The 18,034-nt window shown below is 49.9% G+C and overlaps 1 protein-coding gene, 2 long non-coding RNA genes and 8 other non-coding genes across 13 annotated transcripts; 4 read left to right on the forward strand and 7 right to left on the reverse strand.

Annotated features, from left to right (window-relative positions):
* The first annotated feature begins 216 nt into the window (after positions 1-216).
* Positions 217-290, forward strand: TRNAT-AGU. Its single transcript has one exon. It is a non-coding gene; the product is annotated as a tRNA-Thr (tRNA).
* A 415-nt stretch (positions 291-705) lies between these two features.
* TRNAS-CGA lies at positions 706-787 on the forward strand. The gene has a single exon. It is a non-coding gene; the product is annotated as a tRNA-Ser (tRNA).
* Positions 788-821: 34 nt separating this feature from the next.
* On the reverse strand, positions 822-14,588 carry LOC120866018. 2 transcript variants are annotated; one of them, XR_005721580.1, is made up of 3 exons: positions 14,526-14,588; positions 8,486-8,697; positions 822-1,088 (listed from the first exon to the last, which is right to left on the reverse strand). It is a non-coding gene; the product is annotated as an uncharacterized LOC120866018 (long non-coding RNA). The 2 variants fall into 2 exon arrangements; XR_005721581.1 differs by lacking the exon at positions 14,526-14,588 and adding an exon at positions 9,434-9,769.
* Positions 3,425-4,868, reverse strand: LOC120866019. The gene is made up of 2 exons (XR_005721582.1): positions 4,689-4,868; positions 3,425-3,634 (listed from the first exon to the last, which is right to left on the reverse strand). It is a non-coding gene; the product is annotated as an uncharacterized LOC120866019 (long non-coding RNA).
* Positions 6,371-6,477, reverse strand: LOC120867531. Its single transcript, XR_005721950.1, has one exon. It is a non-coding gene; the product is annotated as a U6 spliceosomal RNA (small nuclear RNA).
* On the reverse strand, positions 10,446-10,516 carry TRNAG-GCC. The gene has a single exon. It is a non-coding gene; the product is annotated as a tRNA-Gly (tRNA).
* HES7 (hes family bHLH transcription factor 7) lies at positions 11,950-14,619 on the forward strand. Of its 2 annotated transcripts, none has more exons than XM_040243427.1 (4): positions 11,950-12,183; positions 13,095-13,190; positions 13,762-13,849; positions 14,156-14,619. In XM_040243427.1, exons 1-4 carry the CDS (start codon positions 12,142-12,144, stop codon positions 14,617-14,619), a joined length of 690 nt encoding a protein of 229 aa, XP_040099361.1. In that variant the 5' UTR covers positions 11,950-12,141. The 2 variants fall into 2 exon arrangements, with proteins under 2 accessions (XP_040099361.1, XP_040099360.1); XM_040243426.1 differs by having other exon boundaries at positions 14,171-14,619.
* A 563-nt stretch (positions 14,620-15,182) lies between these two features.
* Positions 15,183-15,269, reverse strand: TRNAR-UCU. Its single transcript is given in 2 exon segments — positions 15,183-15,218; positions 15,233-15,269. It is a non-coding gene; the product is annotated as a tRNA-Arg (tRNA).
* A 506-nt stretch (positions 15,270-15,775) lies between these two features.
* Positions 15,776-15,857, forward strand: TRNAL-UAG. The gene has a single exon. It is a non-coding gene; the product is annotated as a tRNA-Leu (tRNA).
* Positions 15,858-16,281: 424 nt separating this feature from the next.
* TRNAQ-CUG lies at positions 16,282-16,353 on the reverse strand. The gene has a single exon. It is a non-coding gene; the product is annotated as a tRNA-Gln (tRNA).
* A 587-nt stretch (positions 16,354-16,940) lies between these two features.
* Positions 16,941-17,013, reverse strand: TRNAK-UUU. The gene has a single exon. It is a non-coding gene; the product is annotated as a tRNA-Lys (tRNA).
* Between the last annotated feature and the right edge of the window lie 1,021 nt (positions 17,014-18,034).

The raw sequence follows: 18,034 nt of genomic DNA on the forward strand, positions 1-18,034 counted from the left end.
TGGAATCCCACAGTTATTCATAGTCGAGTTGGGAAGCGGTGTGGGAGAAGGGAAGCTGGTGCAGAGTGTTAACGCTCTGGCTCAGAACTTGGAAAGGGGGAAACTTGGAAAGGATAAGTGATTGGAGATTGATAGCAACCTTTGTCCCGGTCATTTCTCGTTTAGTGCCCCTTCGTGAAGAGCTGATCTATATCTAGAAGCAACCAGCCCCTCACCGGCGCCGTGGCTTAGCTGGTTAAAGCGCCTGTCTAGTAAACAGGAGATCCTGGGTTCGAATCCCAGCGGTGCCTGGGGAAGTTGACAATAGCATATTATTGCTGCGAAGGGAACGTGTTTCCAGACAGTCCCCCCGCCCCCGCCGTCTCTACTGCAGTTTACCAAAGATGATTATTCTTATCTAGCCAGTTCCTTGCCATTTGAATTGCTATCCCTGTGCACTTTTAGTGCAAATTTGGAGGCCAACTCCAGCTTTCATGAACCATGGTTTAGCAGCCTCCCTTTGTCTGCCTACAAGGATATGAGAATGTTGACTCAGATTTGGGCCCGTTTTGCATGGTGTCTCGGGGTAGGAAGGACCGGAAAGCTGCCTCATCCGTTGCCTCACAAGCGCATGCGCACTGGCATATCACGCCAGCAGGGCGGTACTCGCTGGAGACGGGCGTGTTGATAGGCAGCTATAGTTGCGCAGGCCCAGGGCCGCACGCGGCTGTGATGGCCGAGTGGTTAAGGCGTTGGACTCGAAATCCAATGGGGTCTCCCCGCGCAGGTTCGAATCCTGCTCACAGCGTCAGTACTTTTGGGGGCAGAAAGGAAGCAATTAATTTTTCTAGTGCTGATTCCACTTTTATTCTGAGCCTCTAGGGGATTCCAGGACCTGCCCGCGAGCGCTCTCTTGCGGGCCTCAGACTCCTGCTTCTTCTCCTCCAAAGGTTCTGTCCTGCAAAAACCTGTTAACTGCCAATTTGAATTCGTAACTCCAAACTCACGTGGTTTCTCAGTGCTATTAGCAATCATATCACATTTCCTTACCCATTCACCCTCCGATTCTTCAGGAATCCCATCATCCTTCTGCTTTACTTCCCATGTCCCTGTGTTAAAAAGGCATTTAGTAATTAAAACAATATGGTACTGGCACAAAAACCAACAGACAGATCAATGGAACAGGATAGAAAGCCCAGAAATAAACCCACCCACCTATGTCAATTAATCTACAACAAAGGAGGCAAGAATACACAATGGAAAAAAAAAAAGACAATGGAAAAAAAAAGACAGTCTCTTCAATAAGTGGTGCTGGGAAAACTGGACAGCTACATGTAAAATAATGAAATTAGAACATTCTCTAACACCATCTATAAAAATAAACTCAAAATAGATTAAAGACCTAAATGTAAGAACAGAGACTCTTTAAGACTCCTAGAGGAAAACATAGGCAGAACACTCTTGGACATAAATTGCAGCAATATCTTTTTGGATTCATCTCCTAGAGTAATGGAAATAAAAACAAAAACAAACAAATAGGACCTAATTAAAAGCTTTTGCACAGCACAAGAAATCATAAACAAAAAGATAGCCTAGAGAACAGGACAAATATACAAAGGATGCAACCAACAAGGGACTGATTTCCAAAATACACAAATAGCTCATATGGTTCAGTATTTAGAAAAAAAAGAAAAAGCAAAAAATGGGTAGAAGATCTAAACAGGCATTTCTCCAGAGAAGACATACAGATGACCAACAGGCACATGAAAAAATGCTCAATATCACAAATTATTAGAGACATGCAAATCAAAATGATAATGAGGTATCTCCTCACTCTGGTCAGTATGGCCATCAACAAAATGTCAACAAATAAATGCTGAAGGGAGTGTGAAGAAAAAGTAACCTTCCTACACTGCTGGTGGAAATGTCAATTGGTACAGCCACTATGGAGAAGAGTATAAAGGCTCCTTTGAAAACTAAAAATAGAGTTATCACATGATCCTACGATCCCTATCCTGGGCATTTATCTGGAGAAAACTATAATTTGAAAATATACATGCTCCTCTATGTTCATAGCAGCACTACTTGTAATAGCCAGGAGACGGAAACAACAAAAATGTCTATCAACAGATGAATGGATAATGAAGATGTATATATATACAATGGGATATTACTTAGCCATCAAAAACAAGGAAATAATGCCACCTGCAGCAACATGGATGGACCTACTGGTTACTGTACTAAGTCAAGTAATTCAGGAAGAGAAAGACAAATAGTAATACCATATGATATCACTTATATATGGAATCTAAAATACAATGCAAATGGACATACCTACGAAACAGAAACTCACAGGCAAGAGAAAACAGACTTGGTTGCCAAGGGGGAGGAGGAGTGGGGAGAGAAGGATTGGAACTTTGGGATTAGTAGATGCAAACTATTATATGTAGGATGGATTACCAGCAAGGTCCTACTGTAACAGGACAGAACTACATTCAATATCCTGTGATAAATGATAATGGAAAAGAATATGACAAAATACATATATGTATAACTGAGACACTTTGATGCAGAGCAGAAATTAACACAACATTGTAGATCAATTATACTTCAATAAAATTTTTAAAGAATTCCAGGATTATATTAAAAAACCAAAGATCAAGAATTTTCTGGATTAAGTGAAACTGAAGAGCCATAACAACTAAATGCAACATGGGATCCTGGATTGTGAAAAAGGGGTTATAAAAGATACCACTGAAACATTTGAGGAAATTTAAGTATGGACTGGCATTAAATAATAGTATTATGTTTATTTTAATATCCTGATATTGATAGCTGTACTATTATACCACAGATGTCCTTGTCAGAAAACATACTGAGTAACAACAAGCAAAAGGACCTGATGTTTTTGATTTACCCCCAAAGGATTCAGAAAACAAATATTTTATACCTATATTTGGAGGGAAATGATAAAGCAAATGAAACAAATGTAAACAATTAATAGACCTGGGAAAAGCATACACAAGAGTTTCTTGTATTATTCTAATTTTTTTAATTGAAGTATAGTTGATGTATAATCCTTGTACTATTTTTGTATTTTTTCTGAAAGTTTGAAATTATATAAAAATTAAAATTTCCAAAAACAAAACAAAAAAGTGGGGGGGAAGTCCTCCAATGGCTTCACATTACATTGAAATGACAAAGTACTTGCAATGGCCTAGAAGGTTCTACATAATCAACCTCCCACTTTGTGGCTCTGATCTGACCTCCTACAACTCCTGCAATTGCTACCTCCACTCCAGACAACCCCACTCTGCCCCTTCTGCTGCTCTCTGTTCCTTTGACAAGCCTGGCTGGTTGTCCTAGTCAGCCTGTCCATCTGACTGGAATCCTCTTTCCTCAGGTGGCCCTGTAGCATGTGTCGTCACACCTTTATTTTTTTTTGTATCTGAAAAGCAACCTTTTTTCTTTTTTCGTATTTGGAAAGCAACGTGGGTTTTTTTGGCCTCACCTCTTTATATTTCACCTTCTCAGTGAGTCCTTCCCTGATCTTAGCCTTTAAGTCACAACTCCCAATCTCCACTCTGCTTTCTTGCTTCACTTTGCTCTTTAGCTCTTATCACCACTGACAAATGATAAATTTAGTATAATGTACCTTTGACTGTGGAAAATTCTGAAAGAGATGGGAATACCAGACCACCTAACCTGCCTCTTGAGAAATCTGTATGCAGGTCAGGAAGCAACAGTTAGAACTGGACATGGAACAACAGACTGGTTCCAAATAGGAAAAGGAGTGTGTCAAGTCTGTATATTGTCACCCTGCTTATTTAACTTATAAGCAGAGTACATCATGAGAAATGCTGGACTGGAAGAAACACAAGCTGGAATCAAGATTGCCGGGAGAGATATCAATAACCTCAGATATGCAGATGACACCACCCTTATGGCAGAAAGTGAAGAGGAGCTAAAAAGCCTCTTGATGAAAGTGAAAGAGGAGAGCAAAAAATTTGGCTTAAAGCTCAACATTCAGAAAACAAAGATCATGGCATCCGGTCCCATCACTTCATGGGAAATAGATGGCGAAACAGTGGAAACAGTGTCAGACTTTATTTTGGGGGGCTCCAAAATCACTGCAGATGGTGACTGCAGCCATGAAATTAAAAGACGCTTACTCCTTGGAAGAAAAGTTATGACCAATCTAGATAGCATATTCAAAAGCAGAGACATTACTTTGCCAACAAAGGTCCGTCTAGTCAAGGCTATGGTTTTTCCTGTGGTCATGTATGGATGTGAGAGTTGGACTGTGAAGAAGGCTGAGCGCCGAAGAATTGCTGCTTTTGAACTGTGGTGTTGGAGAAGACTCTTGAGAATCCCTTGGACTGCAAGGAGATCCAACCAGTCCATTCTGAAGGAGATCAACCCTGGGATTTCTTTGGAAGGAATGATGCTGAAGCTGAAACTCCAGTACTTTGGCCACCTCATGCGAAGAGTTGACTCATTGGAAAAGACCCTGATGCTGGGAGGGATTGGGGGCAGGAGGAGAAAGGGACGACCGAGGATGAGATGGCTGGATGGCATCACGGACTCGATGGACATGAGTCTGAGTGAACTCCGGGAGATGGTGATGAACAGGGAGGCCTGGCGTGCTGCGATTCATGGGGTCGCAAAGAGTCGACACGACTGAGCGACTGAACTGAACTGAACTGAACCTTTGACTGTTTTTCCCACAAGAACCTGTGCCCCAGAAGGGCAGGGATTATTGCCTGTTTTGTTTGGGGCTCTACAGAGGTCTTCTATCCTGATTCTTCCCTTGGCCCAGGGGCCTGGGCCTCCTACTTCCCCACCCCCAACCCCCAGCTCTCAATCCTCCAGGAACTGCTCCGCTCCGCCCCCGCCCCCTACCCCCGACCTTCCCAGGACCCAGGGGGTCCCAGGAAGCCAGCCTGCTCTTTGAAGAACAAAGGGGGAGGAGCTGCGCCTCGGATCCCAGGCCTAGGAAGACGTCACAGCGGGGGAGGGGAAGCGCCACACTAGGCCAGCTGTGCTGTCTCCGTTCCTTTCCCGCCTCCGCCTCCCTAGGGCCCCAGCGCGTGTGGGACACGAGCTCCCTTCCCGCAAGCCCAGATGCTGCCCGGTGTTAAGCCGGCGCCCAGGAAGAGGCCAGAGGCCCAGACACTCATACACACGCTATGTTCATACATAGACACAACCACAAACGGACATGCACACAGGCCTGCACTGACATGGAGGTGTGTCATCCACAGACCCCACCCATCCCCTTAGACCCTGGAAATGCCCTTGGAAATGCCCTCCAGGAGGATTAGCTGGAGAACAATCACCCAACCAGTCCAACTGGTCTCACAACCAGCCTGAAGTGTATATGATTGTTTGGGGCAGGGATGAGCGCTTTTAAAGAAAATAATGTTAAACTAGGTACAAAAAGTAATATTTACAGTGGAACAAAGACCAGAAAAAATAACTTACTGGTATTAACTAATTGCCTGCCTACACTCCTCTAATACTCTCAAGAGACTGGCTACTGACTTTGTATATCTCAAATCTCATTTTTTCCTCTACCACCCATGTCCTTATAGTTAACAAGAGCCCCTGGATTATTCATGTCACCTGTGCCCTCTGGCATTGCACTTGCAAGGCAGGAAGTCTAGTGAGTGGGCACAGGTGACAGGAGTTTCCTTGGAAGCCATTCCCACAGCAGGATGGCTGGGCTAACTTTGTGTGGAAGTGACTGGGAACCACAGTAACCGAATTAGCAATTTACATATCCCCAAATGCCCACAGCCATTTCAACACAGGGGGACTGCGTGACAAGGGGAAGTTGGGAGTGAAAACAGACAGTGGTCTTTACCATTTGCAGTTAAAATATCTATTTTGGCCAATTTTATAGAAGCATATGGTCATGTGAGGGTTGCTAGGACCCTCACAGAGGTGTGTTTAAGTGAGGGGTCCTAAAGTGTACATTTCATTGGCTTCATGGTGAATTCACCTTTGAAATTGTAATTTTTGATGGCACATCTCAAATGGACTTGCAACCTGCCTAGAAATCCTATTCTATCCTAGAAGGTTTGCTTTCCTATTCTCCAAAATGAACATTTCATACCTTCTTTCTCCTCAAAGGAGCTGTAGCACTTTCCCCTCAAGCAATGAGCTTGCTTGATTCATTCTTTTAAAAAAAAATTTTTTTTGTTTATTTGGCTGTACCAGGTCTTAGTTGTGGCACGAGCGATCTTTAGTTGTGGCTTATGGGATCTAGTTCCCTGACTATGGATTGAACCCGGGTTGTCTGCACTGGGAATGAGGAATCTTAGCCATTGGACCACCAGGGAAGTTCCAGTTTATTCTTTTCCTAAAGAAAAAAATTATTCAAGTATAGTAAAAAAAAAAAAATTCATTGAATTTGCCTGTCATCATTTTGCACAGGGGCCATGCTAATATTATCTATATCATTCTAATTTTAGTATATGCGCTGCCGAAGCATGCACTCCTTGTTAAACAGTGTAAAAGAAACATCTATCAATTGAGAAGGGTTCATTTCAAATGCCCCATCTCATCTCTGCAACTTTCTCCTAATATCTGAGGCACATTCTAATATTTTAAGGGCCTTGGGATCTGCATAGTATTATGTTTGTAGGCCTGATAAATCCTTTCCAAAAATTCAGAAAGGCTTTCGTTTGTTTTGCTGAATTTCTTGAATTTTGTTCAGACTCTTTTCTTTGGTTCTCCTTTGCAAGGCCCTGTCTAGATGCACTAATAAGTGGTGCTCTCATAAGGCCCTTCTCCTCTCACTAGGGTTCCAGTTTGGTTCAGGGGTCAAGTGTGCTTCAGGTATAGTGGATTCTCCCTATAAAGGAGGGTTTCCATCTTTCCAATTAAACAAGTCTGAGAAGCCCGGCCCACTGGTCATTTGGAGGCCTGCTATGAGATAACCTAAGAGAAATCGTCCTGCCCCAGGGGTGGCTTCTGGCCCAAACTGGGTGTGCTGTTGGGTCTTATATTACCAGACTAAGTCCCTGTGCCCCAGAAACGAACACGTGCCTGTGTGCGTCCTAGGTCACTTCAGTTGTCTGACTCTGTGTGATCTTATGGATTACAGCCTGCCAGGCTCCTCTGTCCATTCGATTCTCCAGGCAAGAATACTGGAGTGGGTTGCAGACACAGGATTTCCTAGTTGATCCCTATGAGGAGGTGAAGTCCTGAGCCCCAGTCAGGAATTAGGGGCTAGGTAGGAACAGAAGGTGGTAAAATGAGTGGATTTTTTGGTATAACACCTGGAGTGGCTAAGACAGCTTGCTTGGAGATAAGGTTTGAAGCAATACATTCTCACTCCCATTCCCTTCCTTTTCTTATTTTCCCTGATGTAATAGCACAAATGCTTACACATAAAGGATTTTGTTATTCTTCCCTACTGCTTCCCAGAATAGCCACCATAAAACCATAAATAGCAATTGATCATTTCTAACTATCCAAAGGATGACTTGTTGCTTTGGTATCAACCAACTGGGCTGAATTCTGGGATGGGGCTTTTGCTGATTTTAGGAACCCTGTGGAATCTTTCTCTTCTCTCTGGGAATGTTCTACAGATTGCCACCCCCCTACCCCCCCGTTGTTACTTGCTTCCATTTGACATCAGTAAAAAGCTTTAAATATCACAAAATTAATTTGGTTGTAAATGGAGAAACAGTACGAAACAAAATGAAATATAAAACCGAAAAGACAGCAGAAAACCCTTCTAGACCCTCAAGTTCGGTCTTGGGGTTTTACATATACCAATGACACAGGAGACTGCAAATAACATAATTAACACAGCAAGGGTAGCAGTGCTTGGTGCACAGCGGCCCAAGACAATTGTGCCTAAAGCCCTTTTAAAGACCGTAACAGGTACTGTGGCCATGCATTGCTTCAGTAAAATGTATTCTTCACACTCATGAGTTCTCAGTTCTCAGCTGTAATCGGATCATTTATCCAAAATGTACATCAGAGGACTTTCTTTAGAGATAGCTGAAACATTCCCCATTTATTTTCATGTTTTTAAAATTGTTTATTTTATTCATTTGGCTGCAACTAAGACTCATTGCAGCATACAGGCTTCAGTAGTTGTGGTGCACCAGTGGGCTTAGTTGCTCCAAGGCATGTAGGATCCTAGCTCTCTGCTGCTGCTGCTGCTGCTAATTCGCCCTGACGAGGGATCAAACCCGTGTCTCCTGAATTGCAAGGCAGATTCTTAGCCACTGGACTACCAAGAAGTCCCTTCTCCCATTTTAAAATACAGAAATACAAGACAACTCCCCCCACCCCAATTGGCACACAAAAATGCTAGCATCCAAAGAAACTAAGGAACCAGTTCACAAACCAGGTAAAAGTTCAACAACGCTTGCCTCTCTCCAACAAGGTACTTACTCAAATACAAAACAAACTGGCGTATTGCAGAGAAAAAGTCCCAAAGAAAGAGGAAATAAGGTTTATGGCTGTAGACACCAGAGTGACTTACCCAACAGTATGGAGTCTGCTAGCTCTCAAATGTCCATCCAGCTGCCAAGTGTTAGGGCACTCCGTGCTGTTCAGGGAATTCTGAAGGGCAGATCCTCTGGACAAGGGGTCCTGGCAGCTTACTGGAGGAGTCCCCAACCAGGCCCAGGTGGCCATGATCATTCAGCAAGGTTCTTTACTGGCTGACCAAGTTGGAGCTCCCACTGCTTGTAGCTACAAGCCAATAAAATGAGAGACAGTTGTTAGGGGGTGAGGAATAGCTACTTTGCTTGGAGAGCCAGCAGACCAAGGAGATGGTGGACTCCTGTTTCAAAGAACCATCTGGCCTGAGTTAGAATTCAGGCTTCTTGTATACCAAAAAAGGGAAGAAATAAAGTTAAACATTTCTTGGTTCTGGTCAGAACTGTGTTAATTTCTTCTTGCAGGCGCTGACAGGCAGGCCGGGTCAGGATGTTTCCTGGGAGCTAAACAAAGGTGTTTTAACTTAATGCTCATTACCTGGGAGGCAGGGCTCCCAAAGATGGGCCATTATGTGTAACTTAAGTTTATAGGCAACATCTCTTTAGTGATTAAGTTGTCATAGAAAACAAAAGTTTCCCTATTACATGATCACCAGACTAAACTAGCCCACTCTCAAGTCATTGCCATGACTGGCTGCCCCTCCCCCACCCTCGTAGCCATCTTATATTACTTTCGGTTTTCTTAGTCATTCATTGTCTGTCTCCCCTCCACCCATCATAATGTAAGTAGCTGGAGAGTCCAGATGCAAGGTACCCTCAATGCCTAACACCATCTGGTGCACAAGAGGCCCGCCAGAAATAGCGGCTTCGTGATTTGAGTACAGGGGTTGCTCACATAGACATACAAATGCCCAGACTGTTCTGGAGTTTCCTTCTAGGGGCCACGGTTATGGCTTAGAATTGAGAAGAGAGCATTCCCAGTCGCTCACACAATCCAGAGGCGGAAAAGAAAGACTTCGAGCCTAGCCCAGATAAAGTTGAAGGAGACAGGAGTCAGGATCCAGAGACAGAGATACGGACTCCGGGCGAGTTCCTGAGAGAGGGACCGAGACAAACAAAACGCAGACCCCGGATTCAGTGGCCCAGAGACGCGGGCCCGCAGCAGCCTGAACCCGCGGCCGGAGGAGGGGCGCGGAGGGAGGCCGAGGGCAGGAGAAGCCGGTGGAAAACCAGCGCCGGAGCCCGGGGGACCCGGCCCCCTGCCCTCACTCACAAGTGGCCGCGGCAGTCGGCGGGAGCCCGGCCACCTGCTGACCCGACGCGTGCGGGATCAAAGCGGCTGGGAAGGGGCGGGCGGGGAGTGGCAGGAACCTGGAGGTGTGAGCGAGCTTCCCAGGGGATGGCCGGAGCGTGGGAGCGCAGAGGGCCGGGCGGCCACGGAGTACTGGAGGGACCATCCCAGAGACCCGGAGCCAGACATGCAGAGACAACGCAAGACCCAGAGAGACCCAGCGCAGAAGTCAGGAGACCTGGAAATAATGTGAAAAAGACGGAGACAGACGCTGAAAGACGGCGGGACAAAAAAAGGCCGTGACCGTGGACTTAGAAAAAGAAACCAGGTTCCAGAGGACAGAAAATAAGAGAAAGAGCGAGGAAGAGGAAAGGAAAGAAAAGCCAGAGTCTTAGAGCTTAAGGGCAGGGACGACCTCGCGCCTCCCCCGCGGAGGGCTGAAAGGACCCCCGGGGCAGGGATCCCAGCGCGCGGTCCTTTCTCAGGGTCACGCCTGCGGAGGTGCGGGCGGAGAGGGGGCGTAGAAGGAGGGTTGTGGACAGCCACCCCAGGCTGGGAGGATGGGGGTGTGAGGACGTTCGGAATCAGGGTCTCGACCCAAAGCCTCATACTTTGACAAAGAGTAAGAAAGTTAAATATTAATATTTGGTAGAAATCTTAAACAAGAAATACAGACATCTTTGAGGGAACGGAAAAAAAAAAAAAGCTGATGCATTGGCCGGGAATCGAACCCGGGCCTCCCGCGTGGCAGGCGAGAATTCTACCACTGAACCACCAATGCAAAGGTACTCAAGTCCTCCTGGACCTGTCTCATCTTGTAAAGCACTGTGGTGACCATCTTCAAGAAGCTTTCTAGCCAGGGGCAGGGCAGAGGAACAGTCCCAATAGTAGACGTGGGTGGAGCCCCGAGCCATCCTTCCTTCCGCCGGGATCCGGTCACCCGGCCATAAAGTCGCCCCATATGGCCAGGGGCGGCCCCACACCCGGGTGCGAACTGCCCGGGGCCCCGAGCCTCGCGTGCAGGTGACAAAAACTCAGCCCGAGCCCAGGTTCCCAAGGAGGGGGGCAGCGGGGGCTTCTGAGGCCATACATCTGCGCTCCCATTTGGCTCAGGTAGCGGGAGGTGGCATGTGCTGGGCTTCCTGACTGCAAATGGGAGCGCCCTCCCCAAGGTCTGAGCTCCTTTAGCTCGGACTTTGCCAAGGCAGGCTCCGTTAAAAAAACCAAGTTGTGAACAGGAGCTGGGAGGGCTCGGAGGAGCCCCATCCGTCCCTGACTACGAAGCTGTCTTCTGACTCAGTCTCCAACCGTGTTTTGTGTCCCTCCCTGGTATTCTTGCCGTCCCGTTAAGTCTCTGATTTTATCTTCTCGGCATCATTCCGCACTGTGTCATGCTCTTGGTTTGAGGTGGGTGTTGATCCCCTTTATTTTGTTCCCTTTTTTATCTTTTAAAGAAAACTGCCTGCTCTTTGCTCCCCTATAATCACGAGGGCCGGAGGAACGAACCCCGGAGCACACGTGGCAGCCCTGGGCCTGAATCTCCTATGATTAGTTTTTAATCAAATACTTCTAACTGGAAAGATCTCTCCACCGGTGCTTCAACTCCTCCCTACCTCTTCCATGAGGCTTCCCCCTGCCCCAGTCTAGCCATCCCTCATGATGACCCTTTCCCTGAGCACCTACTTCACCATCCTTCTAAAATAGCTACTTGACAACACATCCTCTTTCCCACTGAAACTTGCAGGGATAAACCAGGCCTCCAGCCTATATCTCAGCATGAAGGGTCCCAGCCTAGACCGGTGCCCAGTGGTCACAGTAAGTGCATAGATGTTGGGGGAACTGAATATGACTGACTTAGATCGCACAGAGCTTCTTCCACCTCCAGACAAAGTCCCTGGTGAATCAGATCCAGCCAGCACACTCAGATGACTATCCCAAGTAGGAAGTGACTTTGGGGGAAAGGTGTATAGGATCCAGCTTAGGGGCTGAGGGGTGCTAACTTTTTATTTCAGTGTTAGTGGGGGTACAGTGAGCTCCCAAGAAAACTGAAACAGTGAACGGGTGCGGGGTGGGGGAACTCTGAACTCCCTCCCTGAATTCTGTCCCCAAATTACTCCAACTCCCTCTTCCTCTAATAACTTCCCTTCAGCTAGGTTCCCGCCTCATTATACAGCCTTATGGTCCTTAAACCAGCCGGTGCCTCATTTCCCACACTCCCAGGCCATTTCCACCTTTCCCCCGCCCCCTTGTGCCCCTCCCCTTTCCGGGAGCCTCGTGCCCAGGGTCGAGTCCTGTGGGATCCTGAAGGGGCGGGCCCGGGTCCTAACCTACCCCCTACTCGGGGCCTGCGGGATATAAGGCTCAAGGAGAGCGGAGACTCGGTCCACACTAGGGTCCGGAGGAGCGATGGTCACCCGGGATCGAGCCGAGAATAGGGACGGCCCCAAGGTGAGAGGAGGGCGGGGAGGGAGCAGGGGTCCCTGGACTGAGGAGGGGACAGGGTCCCTGAGGGTCAGGGAAGAGGCTGGAGCCGCGGGGCTGGAAGGGGGGACCCAAGGAGCCAGGGGCTGGGGAGGAAGCTGCAAACTATGGAGAAGGGGTCAGCGTCAGAGCTGTAACTGGGTGGGCGGTAGAGGCAGAGGTCTGGGTGTGGGTGATGGCAGTTGACACCTTGTGCCTTCGAGGGGTCGGGGTGGGCGGCGGCAGAATTTGAGTAAAATAAGCAGGAGGAGCACAGAGCTAAGGGAGGAGGGTGGAAATAAAAATCGGAGAGGTTGGGCACTCGCTCCACGCGGGCTGTGAGAGGGCGCTGGCCCAATGCAGCCTTGTAAGAGAAGGTTCCAGAGGCCCGAGCCCGGGTGGAAGACTTCAGAACCAGTGGAGAAGGGTGACCGCACACACGGGTTAGAGGGAGGGGAGGAGGCGCGGGCGCGCTGGGTGTCTCCCTTTCTACACTCAGGGCCGCCAGCTCAGCCCGGCACCTTGCGGCCCACGCGTCTGGGCGCAAAGAGGGCCCCCAAAGTTCTCCACTGAGACAGAGAAAGACTGCACGAGACGGAGACGTAGAGAGAAAGGAGGAGGAGGAGGAAGAAAGACACAGAGAGGGGAGGAGGGAGGACAAGAGTGAGAGAGGAGAAAGCAGAAGACCCGGGAGAGAGAGGAGGCGAGCTACAGAAATTCACTCCAGGGGCGTTGGGAGGGGGATTGGAGAGGGGTCGAATGGGCCTGGCCCTAGGCTCTCTGGGGTCTTGGGGAAGGGGTGGAGGCCGGCCTATCCCAGCGGCAGGATCCCGACGCCCCCGCGGCCGCGCTGAGTCTTGGTCGGGTCGGCCCCGCTCTCCCTTTCCTGCTGGTCGCAGATGCTGAAGCCGCTCGTGGAGAAGCGGCGCCGGGACCGCATCAACCGCAGCCTGGAAGAACTGAGGCTGCTGCTGCTGGAGCGGACCCGGGACCAGGTCAGTTCTTCTGCCATCACCCCGCCCCTAAACATTCCGTCCTCGCGTCCCAGGGCTTCCCACTTGGGTAGGGACATTTGCTGCTTTGGAGACCCTGGCCCCAAGGGACCTTGGAATTCCAGCCCAGCCCCCTTTCCCGCTCTCAGAACGCGATCTTCATCGCAACCCCTAGGGTCTGTAAGTTTCAACACCCGGCTCTAAATTTCACTCGCGGGGTCAGTCAGTTTCAATCTTTGGGTCTGTAAATTCTCCTTCCTCCCCCCAACCTCCGACCCCTCCCCAAGATAGGCAGCGGGGTGGTTAATTTCACTCCCTAGGTTTGCTGTTCAAATCCCCTCCTCGCACTATGGGTTGGTTTCATCCCCTCGGTTTGGACAGTTTCGTCTCAGGGTGGGCCAGGACCGTTCTTGGTCATCTCCACTCGGTGTTCCGCAGCGCACTCTGCGGTCGGCGCGCAAACGCGATCCGGGGGCACCCCCAGCTCCCGCATCCCCCTCCCTTCTTCCCCCTGCCACTTTCCCCCTCTCTCCCCACCCCTTTCTGTCTCTGCGCCCTCCCCTCCCATCTGTAGAACCTCCGGAACCCGAAGCTGGAGAAAGCAGAGATACTGGAGTTCGCCGTGGGCTACTTGAGGGAGCGAAGCCGGGTGGAGCCCCCGGGTACAGCGCGGGGGTGGGGCAGCGGAGGGGGGGAGCGGGGGGTTTCACTGGGGCCCGGGTCTGGGTAGATGGGGAGGACCCCGCGGAGGATGGTGGGCTTGGGGAGTGGCAGGCTCTGCTCCGAGGCGAGGTTAATAATAACACCCGCGCGTGTCTGTCTCTGTGTCTCCCTCCTTTTCTCCCTCTGTCTGTCCATCTGGCTTCCTTGTCTCTGTCTCTGCGCCTGTCCGGCTTCGGTATCTCTGCGCCCCGCCCCTTCCCCTCTCCCCCGATGGGACCCCCTGCCCGGCCCGCCGGTCCTCCCGCCGGCCGCACCTTCAGGGGTTCCCCGATCCCCAGCCCAGGACGCCGAGGCGCTCGCCAGCTGCTACTTGTCGGGATTCCGCGAGTGCCTGCTCCGCTTGGCGGCCTTCGCGCAAGACGCCAGCCCGGCCGCGCGCGCCCAGCTCTTCTCCGCGCTGCACGGTTACCTGCGCCCCAAGCCGCCCCGGCCGGAACCGGGAGAACCCAGGCCCCCCGCGCCGCGCCTACCGCTGGACCCCGCCGCCCCAGCGCCCGGCCCCGCGCTCCACCAGCGCCCCCCAGTTCACAAGGGCCCCCCCAGCCCGCGCTGCGCGCGGTCCCCGTCCCCCTGCTCCCCTCGAGCCGGTGATTCCGGCGCGCCGGCCCCCCTCACCGGACTGCTGCCGCCGCCGCCGCCTCACAGACAAGACGGGGCGCCCAAGGCCCCGCCGCCCCCGCCGCCCGCTTTCTGGAGACCTTGGCCCTGAGCTTTGAGGGGTGGGGTGGGGGCGGGGGCTGGGGGGAGGGGTAGAGACTCCAGCCCGAGGGCAGCAGAGGGACCCGGGCGTCCGGGTGAGGTGTTGGGGAGGGCGGCGGGGCGCACGGGCGCCGCGCGCGGGTGAGATGTGGTTTATATTAGAGTATCTATATAAATATATATTTCCCTGGTTCCTGTCCCTTCTCCCTGCCCCCCACCCCGACCCCCCGGCGTCTAGGATTGTACCCTCTGCCCCCAGCCCAGCCCCACACCCTTCCCGAGTCCCTAGTGCATGGAATAAAGTGGTTATCAAATCCCCGTGTGTCCCCGAGCCAGGGGCCTGCCTTTATCTCGGCGTCCACGCCCACTTTCCCTCCCCTTCTGTTTCCCGCCCCCAGTCCTGCTCTCCTCGGCCCAAGCCCCGGGGCAGACAGGTAAGTAAAGAAGAGAGCAGTGCGGAGGCTGAGATGGGAACTGAAACCAGCTGAGATAGGGTAGGGGGAGAAGGGTGGGAGCCTTTTAAGAAAAAGACGGATAAAGAGGAAAAGAAAAAAAATAATAATAAAATAAACTCGACTCTGGTGGGATTCGAACCCACAACCTTTGAATCGCTCTTTCGTCACTAGAAGTCCAATGCGCTATCCATTGCGCCACAGAGCCACCTGGCGGGCGGCAGCGTCTGACAGCTTACGGGTACTAGAATGGGAAGAGGGCGGGGGGAGGGGGAGGGCTGTGAGGGAATTGGGCGGAGCGTGGCAGGAGCGCGCGGTTTGGACCTCAGAGGCCTCCATGGAAGAGGTAGAGTGCGCAAAGCGAGTGAGCGAAGTGGGAGTGAGGGAGCACAAGGGTGGAGGAAACAGCGCAACGGAATATGAGCCAGCAAGCGAGTATGGAGCTCCAGCTGCAGGTTTGGGGAATGCTTCTAGTTCAGGCGCACCCCACTCCCGGATGTGGCCCCATCCGTAAGAATAAACCTGTTTTGTTGTTAATTTCTGTGTGCCTTTGTTTCTTCTGGTCAGTCTGCTTTGTCATCTGCTGCTATACTGTCCGAAGGAATCTCCATAATTCTTAGAAGAAAAGCAGCCGATTTAGGACAGTCATTCGTAGAGCCACCCGCTCCCTTCTAGTCTCTTAGGAGGACTGTGAGGACCGCTGTCCCCCACGCAGGTAGCGTGGCCGAGCGGTCTAAGGCGCTGGATTTAGGCTCCAGTCTCTTCGGAGGCGTGGGTTCGAATCCCACCGCTGCCAGACCAGAGTTTTTCTCTAGGTTTAAGCACCATTCAGGAAGTTCTTTATAGAATATAATTTAGTTTTATGAAAACTCCTGGTAGCAGTCTCACCAACTTGTATTCCAGACAGAACTTAAGTCTGCATCCCATCCCCAAATTAATACAAAATGGAAACTTATAAAAAAATCTCGGATCTCCATTATCAATCTCCGCTTTGACATGTATAAGACAATATTCAAAACTAGTGCAATTTGCTATATATTGAAGTGACTCTGTAAATTCTCCTAACGGCGTGGTAGAGGCTCGAATTACCTAGTCTGGAAAGCTGAAAAGGTAAGATCCAACTTAATTTTCTTTTAGATCCTTTCAGAACATAAGGGAATATCGTACACAAAACTCATAAATAATACAATAGAACACACTGGTATTGAGTGAAAACATAAAGGTTCCACCGAGATTTGAACTCGGATCGCTGGATTCAGAGTCCAGAGTGCTAACCATTACACCATGGAACCGACAACGCTTACGCTCTTTCCAGAGACTATGTATAAATGATCAAACTTCCTAGTCTGCTTCTACTTTGCCACTCTCAGGAGACAAAGCAAAATAAACGGAGTTGTTGGGTAAGATGAATACCACTATCAAGCACCTGAAATATGAATCTAAATGTGCTTTAATTATAAATACACACCGTAATTAAACGACAGTATGAAAAAAGTTTAAATTTCATTAATTTAAAATATTGATTACAGGATAAAATAAGACAGGATATTTTGGGTTAAATAAATTCTTACTAATATTAATTTCAAAAAATAATTTCACCTATTTCTTTGTACTTTTTTTAATGTGTGGCTCCTAGTAAAATTAAATTCACACGTATGGCTCGCATATGTACTGCTCTAAAACATCTCTGCTCTCACTCCACTGTCATTCCTTCTGCCTTCTGAATAAAACCCCGACGCACTTTAATTTCGTTCCCTCTTAACACCATCTAACAAACTTGCGTTGTTCTTTTCCTCTGTTTTGTTCGAAGGAATACAAATATTTACAGTACTGAAAAATCCATAGATTGTCGTGCACCAACGCATAGTGAAAAAGCAATCGCCCGAACAGGGACTTGAACCCTGGACCCTCAGATTAAAAGTCTGATGCTCTACCGACTGAGCTATCCGGGCTCTCCCTCCATACCTCTTCTACTTTCTATAAGAGTTTTGTATTGACGAAATTCATTTGCACAGCGAAGCGCGCGTATTGTGTGTACGCAAGGGACTCCAGAAGAAACCGAGAGAAAGCTGGTGAAGCCAGTGACCGGTGATTGCTTTTTATCGGATCCCCCTCAGCATAGCAAGTGTTAGGACGCTAGAGCCTAAGCGCTACGGAAGCTGGGTGAGTGCGGCGCCGGCACGGCCGCGCGGGGGCGCTTCCGCAGAGGGCTTCCCTCTGGGAGAGGTTTCTTCCCAGTCCGGTGACCTAGATCCCAGGCACCCCACGTACCTGGGCCTACCGCCCAGGTACCCTGCCTACCGCCCCAAAGCCAAGGGCGGGCCGAGGAGAGAAAAGAATGCCACATGAAGCCTTCAGATGCTGTGCTCCCAGAGACGACTTCGGTCCCCAGATCGGCCACATTCCAAGGGAGAGGCACTGAGTTCCGCCGTGCCATAGATCCGGGACACACAGGGCCGGGTTGGGGGTGAGGAGGGTACCAACTTCAGGAGGCGACAGGAGGGTTGTTTATGACCTCTATGCCATGTGCAGAGATGCATGTTCGACTCGCGTGTGGCTCTAGTCACGTGTGATTTATGGCTCACTTGTGTATAGTGATTCACATGGATGATTCACAATTAGGAATGCGGGTGCCCTGTGCCCAGTTCTGACGGAGAGAGAGAAGGAAAGGTTTTCCGGGAGGTTGAGGAGTGGGCGGACAGGGCATCAGTTGACTTCTGACCAGGAACAGATCAATGTCCCAATCATGCAGGCGTCACCTAATGTCTGTCTCCCTCTGGCATCTGGTCCCTCCCTTCCCAGTAGGACCTGGGCTCCTGATAGCTATCTGGGTGAACCTGGTCCTGCCAGTCAGAGGGACCGGTTTTGCCAGAGGCGAACAAGCAACTAGTAGGGAGAAAGGCTGTGGGTGGAAAGAGCCAGCCTGCAGCTAGCAAGGACAGTTTCTGGAGACAGAGAGCCAGCGAGTGGGCC

Source organism: Oryx dammah, unplaced genomic scaffold, assembly GCF_014754425.2.
Source record: "Oryx dammah isolate SB20612 unplaced genomic scaffold, SCBI_Odam_1.1 HiC_scaffold_8, whole genome shotgun sequence".
NCBI lineage: Eukaryota > Metazoa > Chordata > Mammalia > Artiodactyla > Bovidae > Oryx > Oryx dammah.

What these genes read in the sequence shown, in the direction of transcription:
- HES7 (XM_040243427.1), top strand. Translation starts at nt 12,142, where the DNA reads ATGGTCACCCGGGATCGAGCCGAGAATAGGGACGGCCCCAAG. An exon ending in AGAATAGGGACGGCCCCAAG is followed by an intron (nt 12,184 to 13,094) that starts GTGAGAGGAGGG and finishes TGCTGGTCGCAG; the next exon opens with ATGCTGAAGCCGCTCGTGGA. An exon ending in TGGAGCGGACCCGGGACCAG is followed by an intron (nt 13,191 to 13,761) that starts GTCAGTTCTTCT and finishes TCCCATCTGTAG; the next exon opens with AACCTCCGGAACCCGAAGCT.